The 25008-nt window shown below is 40.9% G+C and overlaps 1 protein-coding gene across 1 annotated transcript in view; it reads right to left on the bottom strand.

Moving 5' to 3' along the window:
• LAMA1 (laminin subunit alpha 1) overlaps window positions 1-25008 on the bottom strand; it is a 146656-nt gene that overhangs the window by 20301 nt on the left and 101347 nt on the right. The window contains 12 exon segments of the mRNA XM_075213325.1: window positions 1087-1211; window positions 2211-2361; window positions 2480-2613; window positions 9456-9599; window positions 11592-11746; window positions 12087-12269; window positions 14395-14511; window positions 14797-14899; window positions 17278-17416; window positions 19070-19233; window positions 19318-19434; window positions 19581-19791. Of these exon segments, the coding sequence (XP_075069426.1) occupies window positions 1087-1211; window positions 2211-2361; window positions 2480-2613; window positions 9456-9599; window positions 11592-11746; window positions 12087-12269; window positions 14395-14511; window positions 14797-14899; window positions 17278-17416; window positions 19070-19233; window positions 19318-19434; window positions 19581-19791 (1743 nt within the window).

Genomic DNA, 25008 nt, shown 5'->3' with positions numbered 1-25008 from the left:
AAACTTTCAAGGCAATGGTAGTTCATGTTTGTGGTTGAGGCAAAAACGTGCAATAAGTAAATAGCTTACTGTAAACAAATAAATCAGTAACAGTGCGTTTCCACTGGCTTCTGAATGGTAATGTGATGTCACACCATCCAATCTGGTCAACGCAATCGACTGCTTTCTTTGTTGTCAAGCACAAGGCTATGCTATTTTAAAATGGGTGAAAATATGTTGCTATCCACATTTATACATTTACATACTATGGCTGTATGTATAACGTGTGGCATAAAATAGAAATAGGAACAAAAATATCTGTATTATTAATATATTATGAAAGTGAGCCCGTAATTATGAAAGTATGCCAATTTATGTTGTGCTGCAAGACAAATGTCTAAGTACAAGCTTACAAATGAAAATGCTGTGTGTTATTACACACCGCCATCTGCTGGTTTACATATATATTACACGCTGAGCTTAACTATGCAATCTCTGATTTACACTACCAGTGTGTTTGTGCAGAGAATTTGGGCATATTTCGTCAGGTATGAGTTAGTAGTATTATGTATGTTTTTTCCCCCCTACTAATTAGTATTGTTTTCTGTTACTGGGGTAGTGTTACTGAAACCGTGTATGTTTTAGGATAGTACTAATTTCAAGAAATGGCCATTTGTTTATGCAATGGGTTTAGTGGTTCCTGCAAGCATCTGGAACATATTAAAGGACGTTGGATATGGTGACAGATATTTCCTGAAGACTGTGTTTATTTTACATTTACTATGCTGTAGATAAATCTTACTTCTCATTTTAATAATGTGCAAACTGGATGCAATTTACTAACGTGTTTGAAAACTGAATATCCAGAGGCGATTCATACAAAGCATAAGTGTCAACAGATACAGGGAATAGTTAATAATAATAATAATAGAGGATAGTTGTGGGCAAGCCCCCAAATTAAGTGGAACATCTATTACTTATACTTCTTTTAAATAATTCAACATTGTCATTTTGTAAATAGCAAACCTGGAATTGTTTCATTCATAAGGAAATTTACCACAACAGAGCAGTAAGACTAACACTATTAGTTAATTCTCCAATAAATACCTCCCAGAGCATCCGGCACACTTGCCCTCTCTCTGGGCATAGTTCCATAAGCCAAAAGATTTGCCATTCAGAGATGCTTCACCCATACAGCCTGTGAAATCTGTTGTTTGGACTGTTGGGGACTTCTAAAAAAAGCAACAACAAAACAAATAAATATTATTATTATTTAACTAAACAATACAATGGTAGCGGCAAAGGCTCTTCTGGTCCTTATTTTAACCATAAATTAATTTAACAGTACTGCTAATTTACTAACAAACATGATAGTAGAGTAAAATCAGTGAAGTCAGTAGTCATCACTGTTGGGATTGTGGGTGAAGATATGCAAAGTACTTCTCTGTTACTCTATTTGGCCAACTAGGCACGTTAACAGCTTAATGGCAATGTACCATGCACTCACTCTTAGGGCTAGATTTACTAAGCTGCGGGTTTGAAAAAGTGGGGATGTTGCCTATAGCAACCAATCAGATTCTAGCTTTCATTTATTTAGTACCGTCTACAAAATGACAGCTAGAATCTGATTGGTTGCTATAGGCAACATCCCTACTTTTTCAAACCTGCAGCTTAGTAAATCCAGCCCTTAGTGATATTAATGTACCATGGTGCTTTTTCAACAGATATAAGGATGAAAAATAATGAAAACACTGACAGGGTTTGTGGACGGTAATTAAACATTAAAATAGGAGGATTGACGACCACATACACCCTGAATGTCTTCATTGTTTTTCATGGTAGCAGCTTTGACACAGCAAAAGATGCAGAGCTGTAAGTCCAACTTTCAGACAGATAAACAGATGTATTGAGCTTATTAGCTCTACTCTGTGTATTTTGTTTTTGCACAATGGGCTCAATTTGCAATTTCTACAATTCAAAGTAAGGGATAAATCCTTTATTAACTGGTTCTTTAAGACAATAGATGGTTGCTATTAGCTAGCTTAAGTAAACAATTTAATAATTCTTGTAAAAAACACATACAACTCTTCTTTTAGAAGGTTAGCACTGTAGTACTTACTTTATTTACTTTTAGTCTTGTATGTACTTTTTACAAGCATTATTATATAAACATAGCTATTACCAGAAGTTATTTTCCTGACTAATAAAGCAAAGTAAATGTCATGCAATACCTGTATTCCTCCACCAACTCCTCCAACAAACATTAGCGTGGAATTATCCACATGGAGAATGGATGACGTTCCTGGAGAAGTTGACGTTTTTGCTGATGTTTTCAGGGATGAGTTGACTTCTTCTACACTCAATGTGCCTGATCTACCAAACCTGAGGGTAAACAAATGGCTCAATGCTGAACTGTATTCTCTAGTTTGCAAGCTAGGCCACAATAACAAGAGGTAGGTAAGGTCTAGAATGTGTACGTAGAAACAGTGAGTACTTTTACCTTGTTGCGTGTATTTTATGCCATTTGTTGTTGTTTATTTGGATATCCGGGTCTTCAAGCCTTGCCGATCCACTGCCCGTGTCCCAGAGAAGAGCGACTTTACCCTGCCGCATTTCCACAGCCATGAAGTCAGCCTATCAAGCAGCAAACAATAAAATTAAGGACAACGTACTTGCAATTTCACATTTTGTCATGAAGGTACAGGGCACCTAACATGCTGCATACATTTCCATCTAATGTCCAAGGCTTCTGCTGATGGTGTAATTTTGCTACACGTACCTTCTCTCATATATGGTGGAACTGCTCAAAAATTACTTCATATTGGCAAAGGGCGCTCAAAAGCAATAATAAGGCCAGAGGTACCATCACAGCCAGAGTTCTGACTCATTTCTCTTGTTAGCTCCTCTATCTCTAGTTACAAGAAGTCTCTCCTTAAACATTTAAACAATGCTGCTAAGGTGCTCATCCACCTATATTGAAAACCCCCTTCATCTTCCTCCATTAACGAGTGGTTCAGTAGCTTTTTGCCTGTCTATGAATGAAATTACCATGTCAGTGATAGATAGAATCTATGAGTTCTATGAAATAAGAAGTTTCTCAAGTTAAGATCCTTAATGAATCAGGCCCGTGATCCATGGCCGATGTAGCCTTTATTATTTAAATGTATTATTCTAATATGCCCATGTGACATTAGCCTTAAGGAAAAACAATTAAAACACACAATAATACAATTTATACCTAATACTTTAGCAGACATCAAATGTATTGTGATTCCTTCCCGATATTGAGCAATGATATCTTCCCATAGAATAGCAATTAGAGAGATTTACTGAGATGTAGGAGATGGTGCTAGGCTGGCGCTACCATAAATTATAAATGAAAAACTAAGACACCCATGTGTGCTCAATGTTGCATAGGCTATAAAACCTAACCAATGCTTCCTTTCAAGTCCTAGGAAAAACAATTGTAGCTACTTAATCCTACAATGTCATGTTAATGTGGGTTCATCAGGAGGTGAATATACAGGAAAATAAACATTGTGAGGTGAAGATTGTGGGTTAAAATAGGGGACCATCCTGTGAATCCTAGGGCACATGGACGCCCTATGCTAGGCATGCCTTGTTGGTGAAGTGAAATAAAGCTGCATGCTTCAAAATGATGCTACCATTGGTTCACCATCTCAAACCAGAGCTTTTGATATTTATTCACATACTGAGCAGGCAAACAGATACGTGTGGTTCAATGTTTACTAAATGACTCCAAGTGGGAAATCAAGTTACAGTTTGTGAAAATAATCAGTTTTCAGCAATTCGCAAATCGCCATCTGAACCTTTAGCCATAATAAGAAGGACGAAGAAATTATGAACAAAGGTTCAAAATAGAAGGACAAATTAGCACTCCTTATGTTTATTAAAATATAACTTTTATTGATTACTGATTAATAATAATATCCTCCCGGAAGACAAGGTGAAATATTTTAAAAAAATAACTATCAAATACACACATACACACGTGTAATAAAAACGGAGACACCAACTGATAGGGATCTGTTATATCAAGGATTAATCATATGAATACAGAGAATTATCTGTGTGTATCCTTGCAGTGAACTTTACCATGTACAGGTAAGTTGTGGTTGATAGGAAAACAGGATGATTAATAGAGTGAATATAAACCGTGTCTCCTATGATGTAAATACTGTAAATCTTCTAAAAACCACTATGACTGTTATTGCAGGCAAGTAGCGGAGAAGAGTGTATGTTCTCCGTTAATATAGTGAGGGGAAACCCCTGGCTATAAATAGCGTTGACCTTCTTTATAATGATTACAGTATGGGACTAATATGGCTGATTCTGGGTCAATGGGAAATTAAGACACTGCACATTATACATTTGTGCTAATGTGTCAAACAACTCGTATGGTCCAAGCGATTTGTGAACTTATCAACTATGATGAATGCAATTTACTCAGGTGTAAATAGAAGCTCTGTTGTACCGAGCGATATAAATTGCATCAGAGTGGAGTGGATTGAAAAGTACCCATCACATTATCTCAATTGGCAGGAAAAGTCAAGCTGTTTAAAACAGACAGACTGATTGTTAATTTAGAGATTAGTCCTGCACGTTATAACTACTGTAGAGAGACCACCCTACCAAAGTGATAGTTCTAAGAAAGACCCTATAGAATAAAAGCCATCTCACTAGTTTGCCATAAGAGAGGGGATAAAGAAAAACGAGTGTGGCTAATAACGGAATATGTATTGTCCGTGATGTTGGCGGACTTGAGTAAAACCTCCATAAAGGAGAATGTTCTACACATTCAGACTCAATTTATCTGTATGAATTATATCCCATATAATGTGATCTCTTATGTGGCTAATCTGCAGTAAACTGAGGTAGACAAGTGTAACTGGTAGCGTGATGAACATTGTCCCTAATCTCAGCGGATTTATGTATAACCTCCGTGGAGGGCAGTGCTCACCGCAGTTAGACTCGTTATAATTATATAAGTGAACTCCCATAAGGTATAAAAATCTCGTGGTAAACTATATCTATGCCTGCTGTTTATTGGTGACGGCTGCTACATCCCTATTACAGTTGGTGTTGGCGCCAAATAACGCTGGCCCCAAGTCTGCTGTACTTCCGTTATCTGGCACGATCTATATATCATCCTGTTTCCACTCTTGACATGTGTTGAAACCCGCTGGTGGATAAAAGGATTACTTTCCATTATCATCGTTTTCTTTGGCAGATTGATCCTATCTCGATCTAAACGCTCAAAGATTGATAATTGGCTGCTTGACCTGTCCATCATCATCTCCGTTTTCTTATTTGCCACTTACAAGGGCTTTCCCTGTACAGAGACCAGTCTCTCCTAGTAACCTATGAGTGGCTTACACTATGTCACTCACCGGACTGTGAGTGCTTCTTCCCGGACATTTAGGAACCGTGGCCGTCCTCCATCCTGAGGGTCTGCGCATGCGCAACCCTTTCAAACCCTTCAGTACCTGTTCCTTTAACTTAATTGGCAGATCAGGCAACACTCCCTATATTAAGCACCTGTGGTCAATGCCACGTTGCCTGATCTTGGAGTCTCATTCCATATGAGTCTCTGAAGGTGTTCCTGTGTTTTCCTCGTGTATTCAGCGCTGCTGATTCCTGTGGTTTCCAAACCACTTCTACCTCTGTGGTTTCCAAACCACTTCTACTCCTGTGGTTCCCATACCACTTCTACCCTCCTGTGTATCATCGTGACTGTTAGCTGATTCCTATCCGCTGCCTCCGTGCACTACAGTCTTCAAGCCACTTCAACTCTATTATATCATTGTGACTGTTAGCTGATTCCTATCCGCTGCCTCCGTGCACTACAGTCTTCAATCTACATCAACTCTACTATATATCGTTGTGACTGTTAGCTGATTCCTATCCGCTGCCTCCGTGCACTACAGTCTTCAATCTACATCAACTCACCTGTGCATCATCATGACTGTTAGCTGATTCCTATCCGCTGCCTCTGTGCACTACAGTCTTCAACCTGCAACTCGTCTGTGTTTCATCGTGACTGTTTGGCTGATTCCTATCCGCTGCCTCTGGGCGCTTCAGTCTTCAGCTCATCTCAACTCTCCCGTGTTTCCTCGAGACTGCTTCTACTATTGCTATCCGCTACTCTCCGTGATCAACAGTTCCAGCTCAGCTCTGCTTCCCCGTGTGCCATCGTTACTGCACCTGCTGGTTGCTATTGGCTACCTCCGTGTGTCTGCAGAGTCCTGCTGCTGCTACTCCTCAGCTCTACTCGTCCTTCTACAGCTGATCCGCTCTCCATGCTTTCCTGTGTTCCCGCTGGTCTCTACCCGCCTGTCAGCATCGGATCTGCGCCTCACTACTTACCTCTCAGCTAGACCATCGCATCTCTTCAGGGTCCTCCAGGAGTCCAGTTCTACATACTACTGCTTCCTGAGTATTTGTTTCCCTGCTGGTCTACCTACCTGTGCGCTGCACCTACTTGACTACCGCTTCACCCATCCAGGGACTTCGCATCCTGCCGGCCTCCAGCCGTTCAGGTATCTCTGCACTCCTGTCTGACAGCCTGCTTCTGAACCACGGTATGCATACTTCTCATTGACTGTGCTGGTGTATTGCATATCTTGCTGGACTGTGTTGGTTCTCCTCTGGAGTTTGCTATCCGCTGAGTCTATTGCCATCATTGACTGTGTTATCTTGTGCCGGATTACCTCAAGTGACTTTCTATTATTGCAGTGCTGTTCAGTCATTTATATATTGTGCATATTATTGTGGATCAAGATTAAGGTGCCCGTGTATCTCCTGTATTGCAGTCTCTCCCCGTGCTCCTCCTCACATATATGTTCAGTGGTACAACTTGCTAGAGGCAGACCACTGACCCCTGTTTCCTGTATCACCTGTTCCAGTATCCTCTCACATAGCAGTGGTACAACTTGCTAACGCAGACCACTGACTCCCCGGATACCTCCACTTGGATTCCATTCCTTCACTCAGACAGCGGTACAACTTGCTATCCGCAGACCGCTGACTCTCATCACCTCCTCGTTTCTGTTGGACATTCCTCCTCACTATAGCAGTGGTACAACTTGCTACCGCAGACCACTGACTACCCTCACGTGTCCTTTGTCCATACAGTTCCTCCTGTATTATTACCTCCATATTACCAGTGCTGCTAGTCATAGACTTTCCTGAGCATCTCATCATCTGCTATTTCCTGTTCCGTGATCACCCTGCTACCAGAGTACCATATTACCACCTATACTGCTCTGGTAAGCCTATCACCTGGTGATCCCTGGGTAAAGACTCCTAGTGCCCGTGACACACTATGTATGATGTCACGGGAATTCCATCCGTTACTGGTTGAACACAGTGTCAATCACAACATCTGATTCCGCTCTTTGATTATAAAAGATCTTCTCATCGGTTTAAACGGTGATTCCCCTTGAAAAAGCCTGAGGGTGAAACGTACGTTGGGGCCAGCGTTATTTGGCGCCAACACCAACTGTAATAGGGATGTAGCAGCCGTCACCAATAAACAGCAGGCATAGATATAGTTTACCACGAGATCTTTATACCTTATGGGAGTTCACTTATATAATTATAACGAGTCTAACTGCGGTGAGCACTGCCCTCCACGGAGGTTATACATAAATCCGCTGAGATTAGGGACAACGTTCATCACGCTACCAGTTACACTTGTCTACCTCAGTTTACTGCAGATTAGCCACATAAGAGATCACATTATATGGGATATAATTCATACAGATAAATTGAGTCTGAATGTGGAGAACATTCTCCTTTATGGAGGTTTTACTCAAGTCCGCCAACATCACGGACAATACATATTCCGTTATTAGCCACACTCGTTTTTCTTTATCCCCTCTCTTATGGCAAACTAGTGAGATGGCTTTTATTCTATAGGGTCTTTCTTAGAACTATTACTGTGGTAGGGTGGTCTCTCTACAGTAGTTATAACGTGCAGGACTAATCTCTAAATTAACAATCAGTCTGTCTGTTTTAAACAGCTTGACTTTTCCTGCCAATTGAGATAATGTGATGGGTACTTTTCAATCCACTCCACTCTGATGCAATTTATATCGCTCGGTACAACAGAGCTTCTATTTACACCTGAGTAAATTGCATTCATCATAGTTGATAAGTTCACAAATCGCTTGGACCATACGAGTTGTTTGACATATTAGCACAAATGTATAATGTGCAGTGTCTTAATTTCCCATTGACCCAGAATCAGCCATATTAGTCCCATACTGTAATCATTATAAAGAAGGTCAACGCTATTTATAGCCAGGGGTTTCCCCTCACTATATTAACGGAGAACATACACTCTTCTCCGCTACTTGCCTGCAATAACAGTCATAGTGGTTTTTAGAAGATTTACAGTATTTACATCATAGGAGACACGGTTTATATTCACTCTATTAATCATCCTGTGTTCCTATCAACCACAACTTACCTGTACATGGTAAAGTTCGCTGCAAGGATACACACAGATAATTCTCTCTATTCATATGATTAATCCTTGATATAACAGATCCCTATCAGTTGGTGTCTCCGTTTTTATTACACGTGTGTATGTGTGTATTTGATAGTTATTTTTTTAAAATATTTCACCTTGTCTTCCGGGAGGATATTATTATTAATCAGTAATCAATAAAAGTTATATTTTAATAAACATAAGGAGTGCTAATTTGTTCTTCTATTTTGAACCTTTGTTCATAATTTCTTCGTCCTAAATATAACAGGACCAGCACCTCCACATGCCACTTGTTAAAGGCTTATATCCTGTTATATATTGCATGTGGTTGTTTCTTTTCAATCCCTGTGCAGAGCATTTCCCCCCCCCTTGTTTGCCATAATAAGAAGACAACGCATCCATGCATGGCATGCTGCCACTTGTAGGGCAACAAGTGTGCAGTATGGTGCCTTTATCATGGCTTAATAAGTGTTGCTCTATCATATCTAATTATTGCCCCTGTTAGCAGTGAAATAGTATTGCCCCCTTTATTTAATTATAAAATAACATTGCCCCCTTAATCTCAGTATAAAATAATATTGGCCCCTTAATTTTATTGTAAAGTAATATTCCCCCATTCATTTCATTATAAATCAATTTTACCACATAAGTTCATTATACGTTAATTTTGCCCCCTTAGTCAATAAATATTGCATACCTCATAATTCATAGGTTGATGGTGTTTGCTCTTATGTTATGAATGGCAAGATAGCTCAAACAGCATTACATTGCAATTGTGTTTTGACCCTCCAAACCGCTAGATCATTCATCCAATCGTTTGGATGGGAAAATCCCTGTCGATGTGCGATGGTTTCAAAACTGCCAAAAAGGGCAGCTTGATACACTTCCGGCAAAGTATTACTGTGTCATTATTATGTGTGTTAAACTGTGAAAGTCATTTTATACTGATAATGTCACTCACCTTAGTGTTACTGCCCATGTAAAATAGAAGGTTGTCTGGCTCGTTGGTCTTGACATTTAATGTTAGAGTATTGAAGTTAGAGGAGCGAATATCAGGGTGGTAAGAGCGCACACAATCTCTGTCTGCTGCAACAGCTACTTTAATCTGAAAAAAGGACAAACCACAAAGACTTAGCAATCATAAAATGATGAAACATATGTAAAAGAAAAATTATGTATGTAGTCTATGTATGTGGTCTATGTATGTAGTTTATGTATGTAGTCTACGGAAGCAGTCGTAAAAGTGCAGTATACTCCACATAGAAAATGGAAAATAAGGAAATGAGAAATGAAATAAACACTTCACACATTTCTTTCACTGAAAATTCATATCACTCTAATTGATAATAAGATGATTTGTAATGCATTGTTATTAAATGTTATGCTGCCTTCTGGTGGAAAAATAAGTATATAGATGTAACAAAGCTATTCAGCACATGATGTTGTGGACAAAGTGTGCTGCATTAACTGCACTGATTCCATATAGTGTGTATGTCAATGCGGTGCACTAGAGTAAGTGTGCTGTGTATCAAGTTGTACATGGAGAGGTTTGTCTCAAATAAACATGCCCAACCTGTATATTAAACTTGACCTGTCATCGGTTGGGGTATGGGGTTTTATTTATATATTGGAAAGAGTACTGGTTTATAAAGAGCTTTCTAAAATGTTCCCCGATCAACCTTTTCATATAGGACAGGTGCTGCATTGTAGTGTCCCCTGTGATAAACAGGATATGTGGACAATCAGCCCCCTCATCTCCTGGCAGGTAAGGATTGTAAACAGGAAGAAAGCTGGCACTGGAGAGACTAGGATATGACTGTCCAACTTATTAGCATTGTAATTTGAGGGGGTGGAGCAGAGTTTCTCCAGTGACCGCCTCTCTCCTGTACGTCAGCCATCCGAGTCCTTCTTACTGGTCAGGGGCATGAAAGTACTGACATTGGCACACTACAATGTGACCCCTCCTCTTGGTGAACAGATGGATGGAATAGTTTATTTTAGAAAAATCATTACAAAACAGTAATCTTTTCAATAAATAAATAAAACCGATCCCCTTCCCTGGTGACAGGTCCACTTATAGTTTTTTTTCTAAACAAACCAGCTTGCGAGGGGGGAAATTTCAGTTAGAAACATAGAATTTGATGGCAGATAAGAACCACTTGGTCCACCTAGTCTGCCCACATTGTTTGTATTAACCTATGGTAACCTCAAACACTGATCCTTTCTTTATTCTTCAAAGGTATCCTTATGTCTATCCCAAGCATGTTTACATTGCTCTTCTGTATTAGCCTCTACCACCTCTGATGGGAGGCAGCTGAGTTTGAAAATCCTTCACCACAATGGACCAGCAGCCACAAATCTTGAACTTTGTTAAAACAAGGTGGCAGCTGTCTGCAATGCAGTTAACCCTGAGCTTAAGACACCAGCAGTATCAGGACTGGTAATAAGCACCAGCACGAATTAACCCCTGCGTGGGGAGTCTGCTGCCCTCTATAACTGAGGGAGTTACTATTTACAAAATAACTGCATGAAATCTCTATAGACTTTATTGCTAGCTGGACATTGTTTATCTATGAGGACTAAACCTAGCACCCACTGCAACCATTGTTTTATGTACATTAATATGTGTGCGCACTTCTGCTTCCATTTGTAAAACATACTTGCCAACTCTCCCGGGAATGTCCGGGAGACTCCCGAAATTCGGGTCGGTCTCACGGACTCCCGGGAGAGCTGACAAATCTCCCGCATCCCACTACTGCCACCACTAAATGATGCGATTTGCGGTGAATCGCGTAATTTTGGCCCCGCCACCCGCAGCAAAGCGGCATTTTTGTCGCAGGGCCAAAATGACGTGTTTGGCACTCCGCCCCCTTCCGCCCTCCAATCATGCCCCTCTCCCGGAAAGAGCTTTGCGAAAGTAAGTAAGTATGTTGTAGAAATGAAAGATACACTGGCATACTAATTTGTTTAAAATAGTTGCTTTCAATAATAAAAAATTGACATGTTTTATGAAGGAGATACTTTTAATTCCCGCTACTATAAAATAAATAATGAACGTGTTAATATTGAAGTGACTGTGTGGCTCCAGTACACTTACCGATGCAGCTTGTTTCCGTACACGATTAATCAGCTCTTTTATTTCAGACAGATTCCTGCTCAGATTCTCCTCAAGCAGCTTCATGGGTTTCAGTCTGTCCAGTAAAATATTCGCTTGTGTTTCCACTTCCTTAATTCTATTCTCTGCTGATAGAGCTAAAACAGTGAAAACAGACATTAAAATGAATCATTCGTCAATGATGCATCACACAACTGCTGTTGTTATTTACTTACTACAGCAGAAGTTTATATGTATAGCGGGTTTTTTAGCACTATAGTATTTGGTGGTAAATGGAGTATCCCCTAATAATACAGTGCTCAGCTTTGTACATTATTAACGTGGTTAAAAGGGCTATAAATACTTTTAATTATTGAGTTTCCTAAGCTGCTCGTCGACGAACTATGAAGTCATAAAAACTATACAAGCTTTTCCTCACATATACTACAACATTTGAAATATTTGTCATTTTTATGTGCAGCACTGCAGACTCCATACCAGTCTTAGATGAGTCCACCAGAAGCTCATTGGTCTTCTGCAATGTGTCGTTGACCCTGGATAACGTAGATGTGGCATTTGTCAGCTTTTGGCTGAAGTTCATGATATGGCTTAAGGTTCCGGCTGCACTGGCATTGGCAGACAAAGCCAGATCTTTAGCATCCTGGAGTTTTGCACTTGTATCTGGTAATTAAAAGAAGCCAAAAATAAGACAATGGGTCAATTGTGTGCTTTTCTTATTTTTATCCAAAATAAACACCTAAGATAAATGAAATTTTCCAAAGTTATTCCCAACTGGCACGTCTGTATGACCGAAATAGTAAAAACAAAAAAATCAAGGTTTGTGACACTCCCCGATACTGTAATTTATAGATATAGGGCCTGAGTCATTAAGGCATGTATATTGAGTGCATTGGGCCCGAGTCATTAAGGAGAGCAACGCATAAAAAATGAGTAAATTTGCATCCGGGCAAAACCATGTTGCATTGGAGGGGGAGGTAAATTTGTCTATTTATGTTCAGTGTAAAAGTAAAACTATCAAGTATTTGTGTGCTAGATGAAAATTCAGCCAGTATTTAACTTGTATGCAAAATAATAAACTAATTTGCACCCCTTGCATTGTAACATGGTTTTTCCCGGAGAACATTTGCTCCTTTTTTTTGCCTTACTTTCCTTAATGACTCAGGCCCATTGTGCGTTTGTTTAAAACTGCACATAAAACGGCTCTAAATACTCCCAAGTCAACAAGGAACGGATCTCAAGATACGTTCCTTGTAAACCCTATGGAGATCCTGATCGTGAGTGCATACACACTGCCGAATGGAAACAACATTGTTCCATCGTTGAACGAGATTTTTAGTCCGGACTAAAAACCAAATGATATTATGTGCTTTGGAACGATCCTCGTTCATCGATGCAGTGTACACACTAATGCAATATCGGGCTGAACACTATATTTTCGGGTGATTGGCCCAATAATCGACTGAAAACACTGTAGTGTGTACCCAGCCTTAGACTAGCCCTAGAGCTAGTTCAACAGATGCGACAGAAAAACAAGTAATTTTGAAACAGCCAGCGCTTGATGCAGACGTGGCTGCGAGAGCAGGAGCGTGGCACCACCTTATTGTGCATTTATTACGGCCACATGCCCCTTCCTCTCCCTGTTCACTCCCCAAAATCATAGACTGTAGTAAGTGTCCTGTTGCATCCGCATATGCAGCGAACTTGCCTTTGTTGACGGATGTATATCCCAGTTCTGGGCATGCGCATAGTGATTTTGCATAAGATATGCTCAAAATCGGCAGATTTGTGCCTTAATGACTTAGGCCCGTATTGTTAATACACCAGACCACCAACATAGGCACAGTCCTCTAATAGGAAAGCATTGATTGGTACTGCAAAAATAAAATGTTCAAGTAATTACACAGCATTACAAGGTGGTAGGGGTAGGTCACAGTGCATAGTATAAAAGCTGCAACAATTCCTAGTTGGCCGACTACTTCCCGGAGCACTGTCATAATAAGCAGGGGCAGGTGGGGAGATGACTGTGGAAGTCACCAGCCATAGACCTGATTATTCTGTACTTCTACTAATCTGAGGCAACAATCAGAGAACGTTGTGTCAGACCATTGTAATAAGCATTGTAAGATAACACCAGCAACATAGCTGATGGAACCGATCATTAAAGGAAATCTATTAAACTGTGTAAAACCCTTTTTTCTGGTCAACAGTTTTAAGCCCCTAAGGGGTTGATGCTGAGTTGGGCATATTTCTGTTTGTTTAGCGTAAAATATGCAAACTGGTTCTGCACATGTCTACAAAAAAAGCGTACACCTACTTTTTTAGGAGAATATATATTTTTTCCATACAATACACATTTTGAAATGTAAAGTAAAAAATTCTGCCTGTATGGGGTGATCCTCAAATCCTGTTGTCCAGGTATGTCTTGCCTGACAGTTATGCATCCAATTACGTGTCAATTTCAGGATGACAATTTTAGATTGTACAGCAGTGACATCACTACTCTACAAATGTAACCAAATATAAGAATATATATAAATATCTTTTTCTAAATTGAAAAAGACATTAAACTTTTTAATCCCAGCATCTTGGCTGAATAGTCCACAAATTAAAATATATCACAGCTGCTGCATTACATGCTTTACACAGCTCTCCAGGAAGACAGTCCATTTAATGTACTGCCCTACACAAGTAAGCTCTCCCTGTCATTTTTCCATGCACACTTGAAGCTTGATTACCATTTTTATTACAAAGCTATGAGTATAAGGAGAACTTATATATTAATTACCATTTGGCAAGGTTCTCAGAGCACGCAGCTGCTCCTTTATCTGTCCAGTAAATGCACGCGTGCGCTTTTGTATCTTATCCACTTTGGTCTTCAGTCCTTTCAAGTGAGACACAAGTCCTATGGGAGCAAACAGATGTAGGTTAGCAGAGGGATCTTATCAACTAAGGGGGGGGGGACTATGAAAAACAAATAAAGTGCCATAGATTGCTCTTGTCTCAATCAACATAAAACATCCTATAATGAAAAGTGCATTGTGGTATTCAACTACAACAAAATACTTAAGCAAGCTGAAAACTGGTAAACTAAAAACTAGAAGTCCTAATATCAGTTAACAACAGTAGGTTTGTGTCTTTCATTTATTCAAAATGTGGTTGTAATTTGGGAAAACACTTAAAAAAATACCTTCTGTGTTTTGACTTAAATTTCTTGATTCATATAGAAGCTGTTTGCTGAAACTCATGGAGTTCTCGGATGTGGGATTTAAAGATCCATCTGGTCCTGATAACTTTGGATTGAAAATGAAATCTATTGTTAAAAATGTTCTACTTAGTCAATATTTGCACAGCATAAGGAACACAGAAATAGCTAATGTATATATCATTCATCTTGTGTCTCATTCAAAAGTTCTATTAATCCAAATATATTTTTTACATTTTCAACTTTACCTTATGCAAACATTAAGATATACATGTGGAATATAATTTACTCTGTTAGTCCTTATACAGGAAATACTAAGTCGGTATACAGAGACGCCTATACATGTGTAGGAAATATAAGGTCACCCATGCCCTTTAGCTCGGTTGGACGAGCATTCACAATCACCAGCCAACCACCTTAAACATCATTCCCAACTGATAACTGGTGGTTCCACACAGAGCCGGATTAACAATAGGGCTAAAGGGGCTACAGCCCAGGGGCCTCAGGCAACTGGGGGGCCCGCCGACATTTATCGGGTCTCTGACTGTCACTTGTTCAAGGAAAATGGTAAGCAGCTAACAGCAAATGTTATGGCTGCTGTCACTGTAGGACTTACCGCGTAATTGCTACAGCGAGTAGAACAACGGAAGGAGGTAAGTTCACTAGAGGGACCTCATGGGGGGTGCCCTCACAGTATCCTTAGCCCGGGGGCCTCCCTTCCCTTAATCCGGCTCTGATTCCACATCAGAAGAAGATCAGGACCAGCAGCCTATTTTGGCCCTCACACACTGGGCCTGACTCATGTCCGAAAACAACCTGCATGTGCGCTGCGCTTTTGCAAAGAGCATGTAAGTCCAAGCGTATCTCAATATATAATTCAATCTGGATGCATGTACACTCTGCCTAAACAGTACTTGCCGTACGTAGACACATAGAACAGACATAACAAATGCGTAAGTACAATAAAAGCTCACATCAGAACGCATAACACTTTTATTTGATCATGAAACCAAAGTAACAACTATTAAAGTATTTTTTTTACATTAATTACATAAAGATGATTTCAATGATCACTGTACATACAATGCATTTTAATAGTATATCATACAGCTGTTTTAAGATGTAGGAAGATTAAGGGTAATGTGCAGCTACTCAGTTCTAAAATACGTGCTAATAACAACTAGTGGAAAACTCAGAGATTCTGTATGTTGCACAGAGCCGGATTAACAATAGGGCTAAAGGGGCTACAGCCCAGGGGCATCAGGCAGCTGGGGGGCCCACCAGCATTCTTCGGATCGGGGGTATCCCCGCCCCCGGATCCAACTGTCACCTGTTCAAGGAGAATGGCAGGTAGCTAGCAGCAAATGTTATGCCGTTAGCTGCCTGCTGTCACTGTAGTACTTCCGCGGTGCACGATCTCCTTACTGAGGAGATCTCTTGAGAGTGAGACTATGAGTCATAGTCTCACTCTCACGAGATCTCCTCAGTAAGGAGATTACAGCAGGCCACGGAAGCACTACAGGGAGTTCAGCAACGGAAGGAGGTAAGCTCATGGGTAGGGGGGAGCTCATGGGGGGGCCTCACAATACCCTTAGTCCGGGGGCCTCCCTTCCCTTAATCCAGCCCTGGTGTTGCATAATGTATTTTTTAAGGATTGGTAATTTGAACTATCATTATGTATAATTCAGACAGCTATTTAAAATGCCTTCATCAGTTTAGTGTTAATATGCCCTGTGTCTATAGTTCGATTGGGGTGAAAAGGCTCCATCGCGAGAACCTTGTTACAGGAGCCTGTTATTACAGAATACTAAATTGTTAACTGTACAATGATAGATGCCATGGGATGGATTTGAAACATGGAGGAAAGAAAGCACTTCCTTCCACCTATTCCAGTTTTAAACTTTGGGTCCACTGGTAAATAATAACAAGCACATATCTGTCTCCGTCAGGGCCGGATTAACCCGAGGTCTAACTGGGCTATAGCCCAGGGGCCTCGGGCATCCAGGGGGCCCTTCAAACTCCTCAGCAGCATTATTGATCGGTCGGGGGCGGGGGCGCCCCCTGCCCGATCGATGCTGCTGAGTACTGTCAGTGCAGTCCTCCGTCCCGGCGCGCTGTAGTCTGCTTACTGAGGAGATCTCGCGAGAGTTCATGAACTCTCGCGAGATCTCCTCAGTAAGGAGCTTACAGCGCGCCGGGACGGAGGACTGCACTGACAGGTAAGTGCTTGGGGGGGTCCTCGCGGGGGGTGGGGGGCGGCGGACAGCTCACATTGGGGGCCTCGCGGGGAATGGAGGGCCCCTTAGCCCAGGGGCCTCCATTCCCTTAATCCGGCCCTGGTCTCCGTGTAGACTGGTCAAATCTATTTGTAAAGTTTCAAACGTCTCTAAATTTTAAGTCTAACCAATCTTCAGTTTATATTAGTGTTGTTTAATGTGTACTTAATAAGTCTGCTTTGGTACTTACCTGGGCCAGCGCCTGTGTGATGGTATAGTTAGACTGCTCAGCCAGTATCTCAGCTTGGGTAATCGTATGTTTAATGCCTGAGTGAGCTTGTATAGCGTTTGTGGCATTTAACGAAGTGTTTCTTACATCTGAGAGAGAACTGAAAAAGACACAGTTGGCATAAGTAGAAGAAACCGTCTTCCCTCAATTAAAATTGAATACAAAAGAATAAGAAAACTAGCGTAATGGGATTGTGGAGCTGGTTTATGCAATTATAGCCCAGTGCCACACTCCCAGGCCATCACTGATATGGAGGAGCAGCAGTTGGCAGCTGCACAGGTAAGAGGCTGCCTACTCCTCCATGCCAGCAGCTGGCAGCTAGTGTCAGGCAATGTGAATAATAAAAAAGGTGAGATAGTGACATTGTGTCACTCATTCAGGGCATAATGTTGAGTTAGGAGCAAAGCAAAGAAAAGGAGCAATTTTGCACCTTGACAAAACCATGTTGCATTAGAGGGAGAGGTAAATTTAAAATGTAGGGATAGATATATAGTTGGCATATGGCATGTCATAGATCAAGTTTAATTTCAGTGTAAAAATAAAGCTATCAAGTATTTGTGTGTTACATGAAAAAACAGCCAGTATTTTCCTTGCTTGCAAAAAAAGAAATCAAATTGTACCCCTTGCATTGTAACATGGTTTGTCCAGGTGCAAATTTGCTCCTTGTTTTTGTTTTGCTCCTAACTCAGCATCAGGCCCTCAGTGTTTACGGTGCTCCTTAAACCTTGGCAAATAGGCAACCTCCATAGGTCACCTAGTAGAAGCACCATCCAACCACAATGTATCCCTATTGGAAGACAAGTATCCCTGCCTTCGAATCACTGTTAAAAATAAAAGTGTAGTGAAAAGTTGACTGAATGTTCTTCGTGTCTGCAGTGTTTCATATGGTAGATTCTAAGGTTTCAATTGTATTGTCTACAGTTTATTCAAACTAAAACCTCACAACCTAAGTACTTGTACACTACTAAAGAGGTCCTTGTTAGACCAATTGTCACTAGAATGGACAAAAAAACTAACCATACAGAAAACTGATTCCCAGCTGCACACCTGAACATATTACTTTATGGGTGAAACAAACATGATACCTTTTTGTGTTTGTATAAAACACTGTGTGCTAAAAAGGCTGGGGTGTGACACAACCTCCAATATCCAATGTTGGTGTCTTGTAGTTTAGCTCAATAGAACAGCAATTTGTTTATTAACATGACATTAGGAACAGAACATGACTAGCAAGGAGCTTTAGAGTGTTGTGTTATCTACAGGGCCTGATTATCCAATAGGCTGACTAGGGCATGTAGGTTTTTGGGGCACAATTTTGGGGGGTACAAACTTGTGACAGGGAGAGGAATGAACTTAAATTAATTTTAAAATAAGATAATACTTGTTCTCCAAAGTATAAAGCAAAAAGTAGTAAGGTTTTAATACTGGAGTATTCACGGCCATCTTTAATTAATTGTATATAGAAATCTAGGAGTAAATACTTTATGCAATGTGGAAAAAACATGATATGTAAGTTAATAAAATATTTTTTATATTGTTTAATACAGGAATAAATGCATATTCTGTCTTAAAAAAATTTGTTTGTCCTCTGATATGGAAACATTTTTGTCTCTTAGACTAATGGGGAGAGAAATGTGTATTTTTATAGGTGCAAATTCTGAAATATACATTTCATATAATATCATGTAAAATGCCACATAGGTTATCTGTGTTTGTTGTTGGATCTATGATTTTTTTTTTTTCCAATCAATACCTGTTCAGGGAATCTGCAAGTCTCTGTAGACCAGCTGCATAGCTCTCAGCTTTGTAGACCAAATCAAGTGCATCTCGCTTGGACATCTGCATCACCAGCTCATCTACATGGTGTCTCAGCTTTGTGTTCCACATGATCAACTCTTCCTGGTGCATCTCTAATATCTGCAGAGAACATAAACATCAGCTAGGTGCAAACTGCATTGCAATCCACCACTAGGACTACTTGGTTAATAATGTGAAACATACAGATGTTGCATTAATCGTGTCTTCTGCAAGCTGAACTGCCTCATCAACCAGGACAAGTCCTTCCTCAATCAACACCACGGAACGATTCTTGTTTTCCTGGAGAATCATTTTTTTTACCTGCAAAACAACATTACATTTAGGTAAAGTAACTTTTGGACCTCCACTGAATTTCCACTGTTTAGTTACAGTACATTGGATAATGTGACCAATCAGATTTGTAAAAGATGCCATGGCAAACTAATTAAAAAATTAAAAATACTCACTTTGAAGTCTTCCAGGTTCTTTTGGATGATAATCAGCAGATTGTTGGTGTTATTGGTGTTTGATTCCGATTCATGTATGAAGTGTTTAGCTGCAAGTAATTTGTTGTTGTGCTGTGTTACCGCGTCCTGAAGACTCTTCTTCAACTTCCTTAAGTCCAGATGTGGCTTTTCATAATTATTCCGAACACTGGTCAATAAGTCTTCCGAAGCTCTGTTGTTGATACGAAGCAACACAAATAAATATAGCAAAGTAGCTGCACACAAGTCAAGGTAAAATCCAGGAAACCAAGACACTGTTTATAATTCAATTAATAACAGAGATGAATACAATATAAGACAAAATATAGACATAGATGCAAAAGAATATCAGCCTAAGGCTGGGAACACACTACAGGGTTTTCAGCAGATTATCGGGCCAATCACCCGATAAACGACTGTTTAGCCCAATATTGCATTAGTGTGTACACTGCAACGATAAACGGTTATCGTTTCAAAGCTCATCATATCGCTTCATTTAATTTTTAAAAAGGACTAAAAATCTCTTTCAACGATGGAACAATGTTGTTCCAATCCTGCAGTGTGTATGCACTCACGATCAGGATCTCCATAGAGTCATAGGGCTAGATTTACTAAGCTGCGGGTTTGAAAAAGTGGAGATGTTGCCTATAGCAACCAATCGGATTCTAGGTTACATTTTGTAGAAGGTACTAAATTAATGAAAGCTAGAATCTGATTGGTTGCTATAGGCAATATCCCCACTTTTTCAAACCCGCAGCTTAGTAAATCTAGCCCATAATCTTTTCAGCTGATGGTTATGACAGATGAAGATCACAGATCAGAAGGTAAAGCTTGTAAAACATGTATAGTGTGTACGCATGAAGCGGCATGATAATCAGGACTTTTTCTTTTATCAGTCACTGGTAAAAATTTTGTAGATAACACATTGGGAGAAAAATTCCGTAGTGTGTACCCAGCCTAACAAATCATTGTGAAAATTTTTGAAGTAGGAATTTATAAGTGATGGTATAGAAAATGTAAGTGAATGGAATTTGATAATTTTACAATCCAAGCCCCTCCTATTCAGCTCAGACCTCAGTTTTTTCTAAGTGCCTAGGATATAGGCCACTTCGGTATTGGCTCCTGCCTATACTGTTAATAGTGATAGGTTTTCACTTTTTTATTTTTATTCCCTCTTTTGGTACAGCAAATGGATCGAACCAAGACCCAGAGGAGTGTAAAGCCAGAGGCTCCCTTCACTCTGGTCCCTGCGGAGGAGGCAGCAGCTTCTGAGCTGACTCACCCCTCGCACAGCTTGCCAGCAAATCTCTCCCTAGATATATGAGCAGCTGCAGGGTCACTAGGTTATAAATCTGCTGGTAAGGAGGCAGACAAAGCATCTGTATGCAGTTCGGCCAGGAGTGAAGTTATTACAGCCTCTCCTCCCATCCCGACATATTGTTCCCCTAGGCAACGAGCATGGAACGAAAGTCATCACTTCATCTATGGGGGACAGTCAGTGATCGCACCCCATAGGAGGCGATACGCTAAAGACATAGCGCAGCAACCTGGGCACTTTAACTTTGCCAAGCGTTTGGTACTAGCAGTCAACAGCCATGTTATAGGGCTGTTCGACAATGCAGAGAGGCAGACTGGACAGCGGAAGCAGGAAGGCGAAACTTCCCCTTCCCCAGCAACATGGGCTCTCGCTCGGCAACCATTTTCACAGCATACTGGTAAGGTATACTCAAACGCTGTCTCCTATAGTTTGTGCCTCTGTACCCTTATCTGCACTGTTTATATATATATATATATATATATATATATATATATATATAGATCTTTCCGTCACTATACAAGCATGCAGTGATTACTCCTATTCTAAAAAACAAGATTCTGACCCAAACTCTCTCTCAAATTACCGTCCCATCTTTCAGCTGCCGTGCCCCTCCAAGCTTCTAGAGAGACTTGCCTACACTCGCCTCACACGCTTCCTTTCCGCAAACAGCCTGTTGGATCCTCTTCAGTCTGGCTTTCGTTCTCAACACTCCACAGAGACTGCGTTGACTAAGGTTGTCAATGATCTTATCACTGCTAAAACTAAACGCCATTACTCTCTCCTAATTCTCCTGGATCTCTCAGCTGCATTTGACACTGTTGACCACTCTTTTCTCATACAAACACTGCAATCCCTAGGGCTTCAAGACACTGTTCTATCCTGGTTCTCATCCTACCTTTCTAATCGCTCTTTCACTGTTAATTTCTCTGGGACCACCTCTGCTCCGCTTCCTTTATCAGTTGGAGTACCGCAAGGCTCAGTGCTAGGTCCTCTGCTGTTCTCTATCTATACCGCTTCTCTTGGAAATCTAATAAGTTCCTTTGGATTTCAGTATCATCTCTATACGGATGATACCCAAATTTATCTATCCTCTCCTGATCTCTCGACATCTGTGTTGTCCCGTGTTACTGACTGTCTTTCTGCCATTTCATCTTGGATGTCCTCTCGCCAACTCAAACTTAATCTTTCTAAAACAGAGTTAATAATATTCCCACCCACCAACAAGAGCATACCTGACATTTCTATCTCTGTTGATAACATGACCATAAGCTCGCTGCCTAGGTGTAATCCTTGACTCACACCTATCCTTTGTTCCCCACATTGACTCTATATCTAAATCATGTTACATACATCTAAAAAACATTTCCAGAATTCGCACATATCTCACACAAGACACTGCAAAAACCTTAATTCATGCACTTATCATCTCCCGCATAGACTATTGCAATTCCCTCCTTACTGGCCTTCCCAAAAACAGACTCAAACCCCTACAATCTATTTTGCACGCTGCGGCAAGATTGATTTTCCTTGCAAATCATTATTCCTCTGTTGAATCATCTGTATGTCTCTACACTGGTTGCGTGTTTTCTACCGAATCCAATTTAAAATACTCTTACTAACCTACAAGGCCATGAACAAAGCTGCACCAACATACATCTCCTCTCTTGTCACAAAATATCTCCCAACTCGGCAACTTCGTTCTGCACAAGATCTGCATCTCTCATCCACACTTATTACATCCTCCCATTCCCGATTACAGGACTTTTTCCGGGCTGCACCCACTCTATGGAATTCTCTCCCTCGCACAATAAGACTCTCCTCTAGTCTGCAAGCTTTCAAGCATTCTCTGAAAACCCACCTTTTCAGACAAACTTATAATATTCCTCAACCACCCTTTTTAACTTCAGTACATTACACTATTACCACCTGTTATACAACTACCCCTTGATCACCATTGTTGTGTGACAGGATCATTTAGCTTATGAGTCACTTTTACCTTTGCAGTCTGGCTGGGCCGACTGCAAATGTAGACTTAACCTCACATGTCAAACTCCCATTGTCCAATAGATTGTAAGCTTGCGAGCAGGGCCTTCTCACCTCTTTGTCTGGTTTACCAAGTTTGCTTATTAGTTTGCTATGTTTGTCCCCAATTGTAAAGCGCTATGGAATATGTTGGCGCTATATAAATAAATGATGATGATTATATATATATATAAATATATATATATATATATATATATATATATATATATTAATATGGATATATATGTGTTTGAATTATGTATATATAATTTTATAACAAGTAGAACTTATCGCAGGGACTGAGACTCTGGTGTGCAGGTTCCGGAATACCAGGTTATAACCTGTGTATTTATCCTGCCTCACAGGCTAAAGACATAATGTTTAAGTATTTAAAAAAAAACAAAAACGGCCCACACGGCCATAGGGAGGTTTTTCTAAGGGTCTCTCCGACAAGAAGTGTAACCGGGTCTTCACTCAGCTTAAGTGAGGGCATGCAGGGTCATAGCTTTATCCATAAAGCCATCCAGCTAGGGTCAGAGCAGTTAGCCAGAGGCTTCCAAAATGACATTCCAAAAATGAAACCTTTCACTTCTGCAGAATTACAATGTGGTATTCAGGGGCCACTGCCTTTTCTGGAGTTGAAATGCCACATCACTCCTCGCCTCCCAGAGGAGCATGTAGTACATGCACAGTAGCAGTTATGAGAGGAACCTATAGGCCTGGTAACATTCCCGGAGGTTGGAGTAATTTAATACAAACTCCTCCTGGCCCACAGTTAGACAGGTTCTTCCATCCCATTTAATCTTGCAGTCCCTCAACAAGCAGGCCTTCATTCTCTTGTTTCGGTTGTAGTCCCTATGCACAGTCATTGCAGGCTGTGAACAAAGAGACTACCTGGCCTCAATAGACATCAACCAGGTCTTCTTACATGTACCATTCTAGGGGAGGCACCGATGTCTCTTCCGTTTTGGCTGTACAGAAGCTTCAGTCCTGGATCAGGCACCTGCCCCTCGTTCTGGTCACTGTGGCTCAAGGGGTTCTAGGATAATGGCGGTAAGGGAAGGGCTACTGCACGCCCGCCGTCACAACAATACACTGTCTGGACGACCTCCTTCCGAAGGCTCCATCATTTTTTTTTTCTCTCTCTCAGATCCAGATCCCCATCCAGTGCCTGGAAGTGCTCTACTGGGTTTGGAACCTACCCAAGTCCTCACTCTTCCTACCACAGCAGATGCTTTTCTTATGCCTCATCTTCTATGCTGTGATCCACAGGGTCTTCCTACCAGGGAACAGGGCCCTCTCACTTCAGCGCAGGACCAGGATGTTCCTGGTGCACACAAAAGTTTCTCTTTTCAGTTGCACGAGGCTTCTTGAAACCAGGGTATCAATGTTCTAGGCAGTAACATTTGCATGCTCCACTCCCCACATCTCCAGAGGGAAATTCTCCAGATAGGTTCTGACTCCCATGTTATTGGATACACAGATATTCACTCTGTCCTAACCCACTCGTACATCCTTCTTGTGGTGGTTAGCCTAAATAAGTCAGGAGTGAGGTCCCTGAACCATGGTCATAACAAGCGCTAGTCTGTTAGGTGGAGGTGGATTAACAGGATCCTTAGGGTTCCACTGTCTTTTGAACCTGCCTAAAGAACTGTTCTTTGAAATTTGGAGCTCACAGCTGCACAAGGTGTTGCGTCAGGCTCAGCTGTTCCTAATCAGGAGACCTTTAGACATTCTGTCAGATAATGGCACAAAAGTTGCATATCTGTACAATCAAGCAGGGAACACGTAGCCCGAGGGAAATGTGAGAGACAACCAGGTTATGGCCTGAGTCTAGGGCGTCCATATTAAATTCTCAGGTCACCCTTTACTGCTCAGGATTGTAAGACCCTCAGGTAAAATTTTTCCAATGCCAGGATTTTCCCCTGGATCTTCAGACTGGTGGTCCAGTCTCTTCCATGTCCCATGTTCTCATGAGCGCTATAGAGTTTTTAAAAGAGGCGGCTTCCAGCTAACCTGGTGGACCCTCGTTTGCCTCGCAGAACATGGTTCTCATACATTCGGCGGCTG

The sequence above is a fragment of the Mixophyes fleayi genome, chromosome 5 (genome assembly GCF_038048845.1).
Source record: "Mixophyes fleayi isolate aMixFle1 chromosome 5, aMixFle1.hap1, whole genome shotgun sequence".
Lineage (NCBI taxonomy): Eukaryota > Metazoa > Chordata > Amphibia > Anura > Limnodynastidae > Mixophyes > Mixophyes fleayi.
This window is presented reverse-complemented; position numbering and strand designations above follow the sequence as displayed.